Source organism: Lactuca saligna, chromosome 9, assembly GCF_052625555.1.
Source record: "Lactuca saligna cultivar CGN05327 chromosome 9, ASM5262555v1, whole genome shotgun sequence".
Classification (NCBI taxonomy): Eukaryota; Viridiplantae; Streptophyta; class Magnoliopsida; order Asterales; family Asteraceae; genus Lactuca; species Lactuca saligna.
The window spans coordinates 120,327,694-120,341,636 of record NC_136425.1 but is presented as its reverse complement, the minus strand read 5'-3'; the positions used below and the strand labels follow the sequence as shown (position 1 = coordinate 120,341,636).

General features: G+C 37.1%; 1 protein-coding gene across 1 annotated transcript; it reads right to left on the bottom strand.

Annotated features, from left to right (window-relative positions):
• Positions 1-9,081: 9,081 nt before the first annotated feature.
• LOC145016670 (uncharacterized) lies at positions 9,082-9,459 on the bottom strand. Its single transcript, XM_078974911.1, has one exon. It carries the CDS (start codon positions 9,457-9,459, stop codon positions 9,082-9,084), a length of 378 nt encoding a protein of 125 aa, XP_078831037.1.
• Between the last annotated feature and the right edge of the window lie 4,484 nt (positions 9,460-13,943).

Sequence of the window (13,943 nt, the reverse complement as noted above, 5' to 3'; positions counted from 1 at the left end):
GAAGGCTCCAGGAGGAACCGAACCCGAGAGGTCCTCTCAGGGTCGAACCTCGCACAGGGGGGGGGGGCGAACCCGAAGCCACTGTTCATTCGACTCATTTCGGGTCTGACCATCTTCGCTTCTTACCTTCGGACCGAGCCTGGCATGCGGACCTGATCCCTCCCTTCGCTTCCCTCTGTTTCGCTTCATTTCGGATTCGGCCATAGCAAGGACCGAACCTCGGCCTAGGACCGAGAGGTCTCGCTGAGAATGCTATTCTTCCCGGTTTTCGACTAGTTTTGCATTTTAAGCCCGTTTTTAACTATTTTAACGCGGGATTTTCACACAAAATCATATTTTAACATAAAGAAACCTAAATATTCACAATTTAATCATATTTTCATGAAAATCTTTATTTGAATAATAAAAGCTAGTGGGTAAAGTACAAAGCGGTGGAGTGTTGACTTTGCTTTACCTTATGACACAAGCAACCACTCCCACACCCACTTTATGACTAGCCACACCTCCCCACCTTACCTAGGTCACATCAATGTCCTTTCCACTCAATTACCACCCTTTCCCACGTTTTTGAGAGCTGGACATTCATCCTCTCTCCTCATTTCTCCCATTTTCTCTCATTTCACCAAGAAGATCAAACTCTTTCCTCTCTCACTTCCTCTCTCTAGAAATTCGAGATTCAAGGGCTGATCTTGGGTTTTCCTCCACATTTGGTAAGCATAATTCATTCTCCTTATGAATATCTCACTTCTTTCTACTCAAATCATGGATATCTTACACAAACTCCATCGTATTTTTGTTAGAGCTTCGAATATTCAAGTGATTCTTCAAGTGTTCTTGGGTTAAACACTTCTCTTCTTCAACACTTATCTACTGATATCACATAAGGTGATTTCATACCCCTACATTTTAATGTTTTCTCAAGTTTTTAAGGGGAGGAATACAAGTTAAAACACCAAGAACATAACTAAACTTTTCTAACAGCCTTCATCAGAAAAGTTCAACTCCATTCACGAACTGTTTTGGACAAATTAAACATTTGAGTTTTCAAAACTGTTTTAGGTGCAAGTAGTTCCACTTCTTAGCTTTGAAATGACTACTTGCACATCTCCACACGAGTTTTCTACAATTTATGGTGATTTTTACAAAACAGCCTATCTTTTCAAACACAAATCCGGACCAGTCTGTGAATATGAGCATTTTAATACAAGTTAAAGTCTTCCAAAAACCATGATAAAAATTATGAGTAAACCAGACACATTTTGGGAACTCTCAGAATTTACGAATCTAGTTTTCGAATCCATATGATTTTTCTATGATTTTTCCAAAACAGTGCAGAAAGGTTAAAGTTAGTTAATAGCACATAAATTTCATAACACTTTGTATTATGTTGAGCAAAGTGTATAATAATAAGTTCTACATATTGAATGTGTTTCCTTATTAGTTTATCTTCATAAACTGAAACTTAATCACTCATTATAAGATTATTCATGTATTTAGAACACATATATTAAGCCATAATAAACATAGTTTATGGATTCATAGTACTATTGCAGTTTCATAAAAGAGTTTTTATACATTACAAACGTTTTGGATAAACTATAATAGGCATAGTTTAAGATTCATCACATAACACACTCATACAAAAAGGGTACACTCATACAAAAAGGTTATACACTCATGCACACTACACGTAAACTTGTTAACTCAAGATGTGAGACTATCTCTCCCCGTACGTCTGAGCACGGGATCCCTAAATTCCTGTAAGTTATAACCAAAATCTCTTGTAGGGAGAGCGTGATAATTGTGTGTAGATCTATATTGGGGTTGACATCCCACACCTCGCTGCTAGCTACAGCTGGACCGGCAGGTCCACGGGTGACAAGAGTCATAGGATCAGGGCGTCTAAAAGACGTTTTGCAGGTTACCTCTAGTCATAGTATGGTTATAGCGACTCACATAGGGAGCTAACAATAAATAAAGTTTACGGGATTTTTATAAAACAAAAGGAGTTTTATGTCGATTTAAAATCACTTTTATATCAATAAATTCAGATATTACTGTACACTCTCGGTTTAGGTATTTATTACTACACATCATTTGAAACCACTCTTATATCTTTAAGTATGACAAATACTTGTTCGTTTTCGGTCCTGGTATTAGGACCACATCACTTTTATAAGGAAAATATTGGATTTTTCTTGGTAACATACATCTCTCTATAAAGATCTATTTTCAACTCTTACTGTCAAAAGCTTATGGACTCACCAACCTTTGTGTTGACACTTTTTTCAAAACTACTTGTATTCTCAGGAATTCAGTGAAACAGGAAATCAACAACGTTTTGAGGATGAGACGATAATTCGTCAAACAGTTCATTTTTTATCATAATGTAATTGATTTGAATCATGTAAATATATACTTTGGTGTAACTTTTTAATTATATTTATTATGGTTGTATTTACTTTGAGCACTATCATACTCGTTGTTGTGATACTCTACATGAAGTCTTCCACCCCCGGACGTTTCTGCCATCCTTGGTTTGGGGGCGTGACACAAAGTTCCACCATGATTATTGAAAGATCTAGTATACTCAAGAATCATATTAAAGTGATATTGCTAATTAAGATATGATACTAATGGGTAACACTAACAACAACATGATACAGTTGATTATTTATTAGAAATTGGTTTTAATAAATATTCAGTAAACTCTTATAATTGAATTGAAAATTATATATTTCTAGGAAATAATAATTTTCATTAGGATGTAACATTATATATAATTCATATGGTACAAATTAATAAGTCATGTCGAACATTTTCGACTAGCTCATCTCAGCTATCTCAGCCTCTCTACTCGAGCTCTGAGTCTTACTCACTTTGGCTTTACTTTGGATTGGTAAGTCACCTTTCTTGGAATCCTACATGCTGAACCTTTTCAGCACCTTATCCAAGTAGTTACTTTGACTAAGTCCAATTAGTCTCTTACTCTTGTCTCTTAATATCCTTATCCCTAGGATATAGGCAGCTTCTCCAAGGTCCTTCATAGCGAAACACTTCCTAAGCAAGGATTTAAACTCCTGCAAGGTTGGGATGTCATTTCCTATGAGTAGTATGTCATCCACATACAATACCAAAAAGCTAACTGTACTCATCTTCACTCCTAGAAAAAACAAACTTATTGACTTTCTCATCGAAAAAAAGATTCCGTCCGTGAGATGCTTGTTTCAATCCATAGATGGATTTCTCTAGATTACACTCTCTATTAGGGTGCTTTGCATCGACAAAACCCTCTGGCTAACTATTGTAAACATCCTCAACCAACTTTCCATTGAGGAAAGCAGTTTTGACATTCATTTGCCATATTTCATAATCATGAAATGCAGCTATGGCTAGCAATACCCTAATAGACTTAATCTTCACTACTAGCGAGAAGGTCTCATCATAGTCAACTCCCGGAGTTTGAGTAAATCCCTTCACAACCAGTCGTGCTTTATAAGTGTGTACATTCCCATCCATTTTGGTCTTCTTCTTGAAAATTTGTTTGCACCCGACCGTCTTACGACCCGGTACATTATCAACCAAGTTCCAAACTTGATTGCCATACATGGACTGAATCTCGTTGTCCATAGCCTCTTTCCATTTGTTAGACTCAGGACCTGCCATGGCTTCCAAAAGGTTGTTAGGCTCATCCAAATTTACCAGTATACTATCACTGATAAATGCATCACCTTCTGATGTAATATGAAAACCATAGTAATGCTCAGGTGGATTCCTAACTCTTGTGGAACGCCTTAGAGGTATGGACTCATCAACAGGAGTTTCCTCCTTAGGTAAATTGCTAGGGTTTGAGGTTCCTTCACCGCTTGACTCTTGAATTTCTTCAAGGTCAATTTGCCTCCCATTGTTTCCATGGCTTATAAACTCTCTCTCTCTCTCTCTCTCTCTCTCTCTCTCTCTCCCCTATCCTTGCCACAAAGACCACATTCTCAATGGGTCTGTAGAAGAGGTAACCAAAGGAATTCTATGGGTAGCCGATAAAAATACACCGCTCACTACGAGGTTCGAGCTTGTCCTGAGTCTCATGTCTCATGAAAGCCTCACAACCACAAATCTTGATGTGGTCTAAATTGGGAACTTTCCCAGTCCACATCTTGTAAGGTGTTTTTGGCAACCTTCTTGGTTGGGACTAGACTAAGGATATGGGCGGTAGTCTCTAAGGCATACCCCCAGAATGAGATCGGTAACGAAGCTCGACTCATCATGGAATGAACCATGTCTAACAAGGTTTGATTGCGCCTCTCAGCCGCACCATTAAGCTATGGCGTTCTGGGAGGTGTCAATTATGAAACAATTCCACATTTCTTAAGATAGTCAAGGAACTCTATACTAAGATACTCTCCTCCTCGATCGGATCGGAGCATCTTAATGTTGCTGCCCATCTGAATCTCCACTTCCTATTTAAACTCTTTGAACTTTTCAAAGGTTTCTAACTTATGCTTGATTAAGTAGACATAACCATATCGACTTTAATCATTAGTAAAAGTCACATAGAAGCGGTTAACATCCCTTTTGGCAGTTCTGAAGGGTCCACACACATCTATGTGTACGAGGTCCAACAAACCTTCACCCCTAGCACATCTACTAGTGAAGGAAGACTTTGTCATTTTTCCAAGCAAACAAAACTCACAGTTATCATCTGACCTTAAGTCAAATGACTCCAAGTCTCCAGCCTTCTGGAGTTGGCTTAGGCGCTTCTTGTTAATATGTTCAAGACGACAATGCCACAAGGATGATTTATCCAAACTAGTGGAAGAATCAATGTGTAAAAAACTATTTCCTAAGTTATCTACAACATTCACAACTTCATACACACCATTAAAAGGTAATGCTTTAAAGTAAAATACATCATTGTAAAAAACATTAATAGCACTGATTTCATTAACAAATGAAAAAGTGAAACCTTGTTTATACAAGCCATGAAAATAAATAATATTTCTTGCCATTTCAGACGAGTAACAACACTTATTCAAATCTAACTCTAACCCACTACTTAGCAACAAATAATAAACTCCAATCTTGGTGATAGGTGAAGCTTTCCTATTCCCCATGATCAAGTTTATCTTTCCATGCTCCACATCCTTACTTCTTCTTAGGCCCTGCAAATCAGAACATATATGAATACCGCAACATGTATCAAGAACCCAAGAAGTAGTATGTGGTGAGTTATTAGACAATATAGTGTAAATACCTGCATGGGTAGGTTTGACCTTCCCATCCTTAACATCTGGTAGGTACTTGTGGCAGTTTCGTTTCTAGTGCACCTTTTCCTAACAATAGAAGCATTGAGCTTCCTTTGGGTTGGAAAAAGGAGTGACATAACCACCTTTGGTTCCACTTGAAGAGGAGCCCTCAAGAGACCTTCCCTTAGTACTCTTCGAAGGGGTCTCCATCTTTTTCCCTCTACTTTGCCCGATTGCCAAGATTGGGGCGGTGTTAGGAGTAGGAGTAGTAACAACTAATTTACCTTTGAAACCACTTTCAGTGGTCATCAAAAGTCCTTGAAGCTTGATGAGTGTAGCTTCCTCCTTGTTTATGTGATATGTCATTCGGAATTGATCATAACAAGTAGGTAAGGAGTGCAATATGATGTCAATAGCCAAATCCTCGGGGAAGTTCACATTCAACTTCAGCAAACCGTCCACATACCTTTGCATTTTCTATAAGTGGACCATGATGGATTCACCATCCTTCATTTAGGTTGTTATCATGGAAGAGATGATATCATACCTCTCTTGACAAGCACTATGATGGTAGCGGTCCATCAGATCCATGTGCATCTCAAAAGGATAAAAGTCCTCATAGGATTTTTGGAGTTCAGCTGTCATTGTGGCCAACATGATACATGTTACATTGGTAGCATCTCTCTAATGTGCCCTAAAGTCGGCAATCTCCTCAAGAGTAGCTGTAAACTCATCAATTTCTTCCAGCTCCTTGTCGAGGACATATTTCTTGTCCTTGTATCATGTGACCATCCTGGTGTTCCTGATCTAATCCATAAAGTTAGAACCATCAAAGATGACTCTCCCACAAAGATTCATGAGAAAAAAGGAGTCGGTAGGGTTTGAGCCAAAGGCAACACTTTTGGAATACATCTGAAAAGAAGAAAGACAAGTTTAGATTAGATATGTAATCCTTAATAAGACACCCAAATGTAATATTAAGGCTATGACCCAACACAATACTTTATAACTTGAAAGAGGGATGCCGTAATCCAAGCTATAAAATATTAGAAGGTAGTGAATAACGATTCACTAATATCCACCATGAAAAACAATAAATTATTAGGTTTTAATTGGATTGAAACTCCTAGATCCTTTGAGACTCATTGAACTTTTCAATGGCATGTTTAAATCTCAATTGTGCCCTCTCAGTTTTGTGACTGGGATGTCGAGGATCATAAACAAGGTGTGAATAACCATGCAAATTAACTTGGTACCCATAATCTTTATCACCTAATCGATGTGCTAGTTACCCACATGCGCTCCACCGATCTACGATAAACATTAAGCCACCCTTTTCCACTCTTACTAGTCTATGTTGGTGTGCCGGTTACCCACACATGCTCCACCAACTACTTGGTAAGGTATAAAGTCTAATTTCATGGGTTAACACCAAATTCACATTTTCCTAAAGTAACTAAGATTGGGAATGTATAAAAGATTTAGTTACTTTATATTTATCATTATTCTTTTAATGAGAACTATATTCCTTGTCCTACCCGTTCGGCTAACGACCCTCCACCAATCAAGGAAGCGGTGGGTAAGAGTAGACACCTATTAAGCTTTCATTTTATAGGAAACAACCTCATACCCCCCTTATAGATCGGCTTCGTGAGTGAGGCCTACTAACGGTAGGACTGACTTTGTTCTTATATATATATATATATATATATATATATATATATATAAACCATTAATATTATAAAGTATAAGGGTTGAATTTTAACTTTTAAAACTTTATGGTTTGGAATTAAAGCTTTTTAATGTGACCTTACAAATTCCAAAACTTGAAGGCAAGTTTTGAAACTATTCAAAACCTTTCATATTCAATAACTTATGGGTTTTTAATAACTTTAAAGAAAAGACATTTGGAATTTCATAACTTAAGGACAAGTTATGGAGTCCGTTAATTGGCATTGAGATCAAAAATTACACTAACAAACAATTTGCAAAAAATTCCTATGATCTACTAAAACTCATAAGCATGAACACTCAAATCAACAATTTCAATAGTCACATAAACATATATAAAACTTGAAATTTAGATAATAACCATTGTAAATGGATTAGCAAATCATTACCACATCAAAAATAGGTTTTATTAGTCCAAAACAGTTTAGGGTAATGATCCTAGTCCAATTCTAGCAGTAAATCTTGAAAATGTGCACACGGGGCCTGCAACTTGTCGAGTGCAAGAACCTACTCGACGAATAGGATGCATTTTCACTTGGACTCATCGAGTCCCCCCCCCCCCACTGAACAGATAGTAGAAATTCAACTTTTTCAAGCAGTTTGCATCAAGTATATAGAAAATAAGCCACGACTCTGATACCATTGATGGGTTTTGAGCATTCTAACACTCCTATGGTGTACATGCAACCCTAGAAACCTTGGATCTATGTTTTCTCTAATATACATGCAAATTTGATTTTTCCAAGGTTGTCATCCTAACTAGCATGTTATGGGGAACTTGCAATATAAAAACTAGTAGAATTACATACATTTGTGTGTTGCTTGGATTCCTTAATACTTTGTGAGCCTAGCACCCCAAATATGATGCCTCAAATGTTTCACACAACACCACAACACTTGGAATAACTTGAGAGAAGAACACTTTGATCACAAAATCAGCTAGCTCTCACTCTTATTGTCTTAGTACTGATTTTGCTCCATATGAGGTTCATTATATAGTGTGTCACATGTAGGGTAAACCCTAATGTGCATGGATTTTCATTTCCCCCATGATCCATGGGTTTGTAACCTCCATGGAGTACCCAGTGTGTCCTAGCCCAATCTAGTGAATCATGGACCTTAAGCCCACTATATAAGAATGAAAGATTTTCGTAATCAATCCTCATATATTCAATTAGTCTCTTTTGATCACAAAATTAATTCCAAATTAATTCTTGATCAATACTAATTAAACAATATGATTTCATATTAATATATTAGAATATATTAACAAATCATAAGTTTCCTTATTCTTATTTTGTCTATCCAAATGTTGAGATGCCAAGCAACCCCAATGGACAATGCCAAGCCGGGTCAAGTATATACCAAATATAGTTATGGCCTTAGATACCTTATCCAACATGGTTTACAAACCCTGTTCATCAAATCCATGAATGTTGTTGGAGCATTGGTTAGTCCAAACAACATAACTAATAACTCATAGTGTTCGTACTTCGTTCTGAATGCAGTTCTCAACATCCTGCTCTCTCACCTTCACCTGATGATATCCTTACTTACGATCGATCTTGAAGAAATATCTCGAACCTTACATCTGATCAAACAAGTCATCAATCCTTAGTAATGGGTACTTGTTCTTTACTGTTTCCTTGTTCAAATCTCTGTAGTCTATGCACATCCTCATGCTTACATCTTTCTTCTTTACGAATAACACCAGAGCTCCCTAGGGTGATGAACTAGTTCTAATGAAACCGTTGTCCAACAATTTCTAAAGTTGCATCATAAGCTCCTTCATCTCCCTTGGTGCTAATTGGTATGATGCTTTTACTATTGGTGGTGTTCCTAGAAACAAGCCTATTCGTAACTCTACTCATCTATTAGGGGGTAACTCGGGAAGGTCTTCAGGAAAGACTTCCGGATAGTCACACACCACCGATATACTTTGCATCTCCGTCTTCTCCTTCGTAGCATCGATCACAAATGCCAAGTATGCAGTGCATCCTTTATATAAACATTTTATGGCTTTTATTAGGGAAATGGTTCCAGAATTTACTCTGCGTTTGTCCCCATAAACCATAAATGACTCTCTTTCTAGGCGGGTTTGCCCTTACTATTTTTTCTTGCACAATATCTCGACATCATTAGTGTTAAGCCAATCCATTCCCAGTCCGATGTCGAAACCATTTAACTCATTATGTAACAGCTCCTCGTGGAATCCGTTTCCGTTCAATTCAATGACGATATTTGTAATGCAATCGCTAATTGGTATGAATTTGCCACTGACAACCTCTACAACTAGGGCATCATCAACTTTTTCTATAGGCAATGCTAGTCTTCCACCAAATTTATGTGATATAAACAAGTAATTTTCTCTAGAATCAAACAATAGATTAGTAGGCAGTCCATTTACAAGAAAGGTACCTGAAGCGATGTCTGCTTCATCTTTCGTGACTTCAAGGGTCAACTGGAAAGCTCTCGCCTTCGGCATTGGTGGGATGTTGGGCTTTGCCGCCTCCTTCTTCTTTGGGTAGTGCCTCGAAATGTGCCATTTTCTTTCACTTTTCACACCATTTTGCTTCGACTCCTCCTCCTCTCGAACCAGACTTCGAGAATATACTTTTCTTGTTGGATCTCGACGATCCATCGAACTTCCTTTTCTCACCAACCTCGGTTCTCTCCAAACCCCTTTGCTTTAATTGGGTCTCAATGTTCTTGGTTGCTCTAACAGCTACCTTCAATCTGCTTGCCATTTTGACTGTTCAGCCAAAGTCTGATGGGAATCCTTTAGCAAAATTTTCTATCTTGGCAAGTTTAGTCGACACTAGGTAAGGAAATAAATTCATCTTCTCGGTGAACGGAGTAGCATAGTCATCAATGCTCATTTTCCCTTTCTTCAAGTTCTGGAACTCATTGTTTAGATGTATCTGGTCTATTTTGGAGAAGTACTTGTGACATCTACATTTTCACGGCCAGGAAAGACTGATTTTGTTTATGCTTTGTTTGAAAATCAGAGTAACATTTTAAATAAAAGTGTTTTGGAATTTTTTATTCCCAAAATAAAATATGATAAAGATTTATCAAAGCATTTTCAAAGAAATGTATTTCATTAAAAACCTCGAGATGTCATGTTTGATACAAATCAAAAGCATAAACAGTACAATATAAGCCTTACAACATTTATTCATATCTACAGGCCTATAATCTGTAATCCCTCATCCAAAACATCACATCTATGCTCGAGTGCTACTACCTGTAATACAAGAAACTGAGTGGGTCAGGCTTGGGATCCTGGTGAGCACATAGGGTTTTCAAACCACAATAAAGAAGTTTATTAATTTCATTAACCAACAATAACCCGATTACCCATTCCCGTTATCCTCACTTTATTACGTCCCTAAACACCTATCATACGGGACCTTGCCTAAGGATCATCATCAGGATGGACACTACTGCTATGGGGGTCCATCGGCAATAAATGTCCTAAAGGTAACAATGAGGGGGAAAGCGTACACCGGTGAAAACATCATTCACAAACACCTACAGGTTGCGATCCTGCTAACGTTCCACTGGACTGTCTAGAAAAGTCTGTGGTCGTCATCTATACTCCGCTAGATGACTGGAAACATCGTCAACATCAAGGCTTCTCGTCATTTTATCGCACATTGTCTATGTTTCATCTACCGATGTTTTACCCCAACATTTTTGTAGATATAAAATACATATACAATTTAAATCATTTAAAACATGTAAAAAAATGTCCATCCAACATAGACAACAAGTATTCAGATAATATGCACAAATATCATATAATTTATATAAAATACTTAATATCTATGTGTAAGATGAAAGTAACTATGCACTCACTTGTTAAAGTGACGACTCAATATTCGAGCGACTCTTCGCTTCTTAACAATATGATTTTCTTCGACGAAACCTATTATTATTACCACTAGATTTTAGTCTAATATTTATACTAATTAATTATTAGTCTAGATTCTCATTAACTCATATTCTACTTCATGATTTATCAAGTAAGGAACAACCAGGTAGGATCATATTGGAGGTAGGGTCCGTTTGGTATACAAAGTATACTGTTTGGAAATCTCACTTTAAACACCTCACTAAATAACAACATAGACATCATTCTCGTAAGTAGATCAATCAATATAACGACTTGGAATCATTGATAAATCTTGTTTATAGGTTCGTAATAATGATAATGAACTTAAAAATAAGTTATACTTAAAGTAGGGTAAGCATAACTCACTTACCAGGAGGTTTGCTAGAAATCGGCCTCTGCGGGGGCAGAACTTCTGAGCCAAAAGCTCTTCTTATTAGGGCCTTGTGGCACTCCGGGACTCACTACTAAATCCTAAGAAAGGCTAGAGAAAAGCCTTGAGGCTATGGGAGTATTTTGGAGAGAAGTTAAGAAAAGGTGTGAAGAAAAATATGTAAAACCGCATCTATTTATAGGCTACCAAGAATTACGCTGAGCGTAATGGGTTTATAAGGGTTACACTAAGCGTACTCAAAATTACGTTGGGCGTAATGTGCTACCTATCGCGATCTCATGCAAATCCGTGGCGAAGAAGGTGCAACTCAGATTATGCCAGGTGTCACTCGCTGGTTACTTTAAAAACTAATTATCTTCTAAAATCCGTAACTTTTGCATATGAGCCCCGTTTTCGACGTTATTTATATCCACGTGTAGGTGGGATCGTAATTTAAAACTTTCTTTAGACTCCGTAGGCTAATTTTGAATTTATTTTTAAAGTTATATTTTTAATAGACCGGGACAGGAAAAGTTCGGTAAAAATTCATAACTTCTTCATCCGACATCCGTTTCCATCTGACTTTTTACCGTTGCGCTACTAATAATGAGATCTTCGATTCTCATTTTAGGTTGTGTTGGCTAAAATTCGTTCGATCTACAATTTGAATTCCGGGCTGCACACAGCTATGCCAAATCTTATAAAATTCATAACTTCCTCATACAAAGTCAGATTTGGGCATTCTTTTTATGCACACTCTCAATTTAATCTATAGTAAAAGTTTTGTTTAGATCTCTAAGGCCAAAAAGTGTTCTATTGTAAATTAACTATTTACATCACGCAGTGTCGTCTCGGTTTTGTCGCAAAACTTCGGCAGACCATAACTTCTTCGTTATAACATGGATTTCGACATTCTTTATATATATCCGGAATCCTTGCTTTGACCACTACAACTTTATGTATAGATATTGGGTTTATCTAACACTTTATTTTTTACACTTATTTTTATCATTTATTTATTATACCTTGATAAATAAGTATAAATCACATAAATTCACATAATACTCAAATAATTCATCTTTATTACTTCAAAATTGGTTATAATGGCTGACATGAATATTACATCACTACACTAATGCTTATCCAAGAAACACAGGCGTTATCGTACTGCATTTTCAACTGCTCTATGAACACTTTCCAAGACATCTTCAAAGCTTCTCCCCGTGGCATCGTATTTGCTAATAACTTCCACCTGCTTAAAACTCTGGTCTTCAGTTGTCAGACCATAAAGACAGTTTTCTGCTTGTATCTACAGTTGCAACTTTCAAATATCATCTCCATTTCGGAGATCCACTCCATAATCTCTAATGTCTTTGGGCTTCCGGAAAGACTTGGTGGTTTGACACCCAATAAATTCTTATACATACGCCCATATCTGTTGATTCCCCTCTCCAGGTCATTCCTTTCTACCACTAGGGGTTCTGCTTGACTGAAAGTGCGACTGTAATTTCCTTCCTCTGACTATCCTTCATTTAGTTCAAGTTGTTCAACAGGCATCGGAGGTTCATCCCTATAATTCAGCAACAGTTGTCTCATTTCTTCCTTCTATTCAACCATCATAGCCCAAATCATGGCTTGTACTCCAGCCATTGTGACTGGCCCTGGTGCAGCTTCTATTATCGGCACCTGCTCAATCACTTGGGCACGAGGCTCCTGATTCCTTTTTTCATTTGCATTTCCAGCTCGGCTTAAGGTTCTTTCCATTTTGATTTATACATCAAATTAGTCGAATTTAGATCTTTATTCACGATAGACGTTTAAATCTTCCTTGTCACTTCAAAACATCACATGCTAGTTCTAATATCGTAGTCATACGCTTAGAATCTTGAACACATAAGGTTTCCAGATCCGATCGGCAACAGAGCATAGATCCGAACAAATAATAGCATATACGAAAATCATATAGCATTTAGCACATAAAAGCCTTTTAGGTATTTTTCCTAAAATAAGCTAGTGCTTGTGTCTAAAATATGGTAGACAGTCATCTCACGATCATCGCTTAGCATTCTAAGTTTAAGTCTAGAAATCCTACAAATTCCTAGTTCACTTAAACTAATGCTCTAATACCAATTGTGACATCCCCAATTTCACGTTTAGAAAAAATCGATTTCGTTTATGCTTATTAATAAAATCAGAGTAATATTTCAAAGAAAAGTGTTGCAAAATTTGTTCCCAAAAATAAAATATGATAAAATTTTATCAAAGCATTTCCTTAAAGAAATGTATTTTTATTATATAACAAAACTCGGGATGTCATAGTCAATACAGATCAAAAGCATAAACAAAACCTCATAATCCATAAGAAAAAATTAGCTTGAAAATAACATAGGTCTTACAACATTCTATATATTTTCTATTGGCCTATAAATCCATAATCTGTCATCAGATCATCCAACTATTCCCTTGCCACTACCACTAATACAAGAAACTGAGTGGGCCGGGCTTGGGATCCTGGTGAGCACATAGCGTTTTCAACCCACAATTAATAAGTTTATTAATTTCATCAAACCAAATAAACCCGATTACCCGTTCTCATTATCCTCACTTTACGTCCCTAAAGCATCTAATAAAAGGGACCTAGCTTAAGGTTCATCATCGGGGTAGACACTACTGCTGAGGGGATTCCTCAGCCATAAATTTC

Excerpts from the sequence above, each read along its gene's own strand:
- LOC145016670 (XM_078974911.1), bottom strand. The coding sequence starts at position 9,459 with ATGCCGAAGGCGAGAGCTTTCCAGTTGACCCTTGAAGTCACGAAAGAT.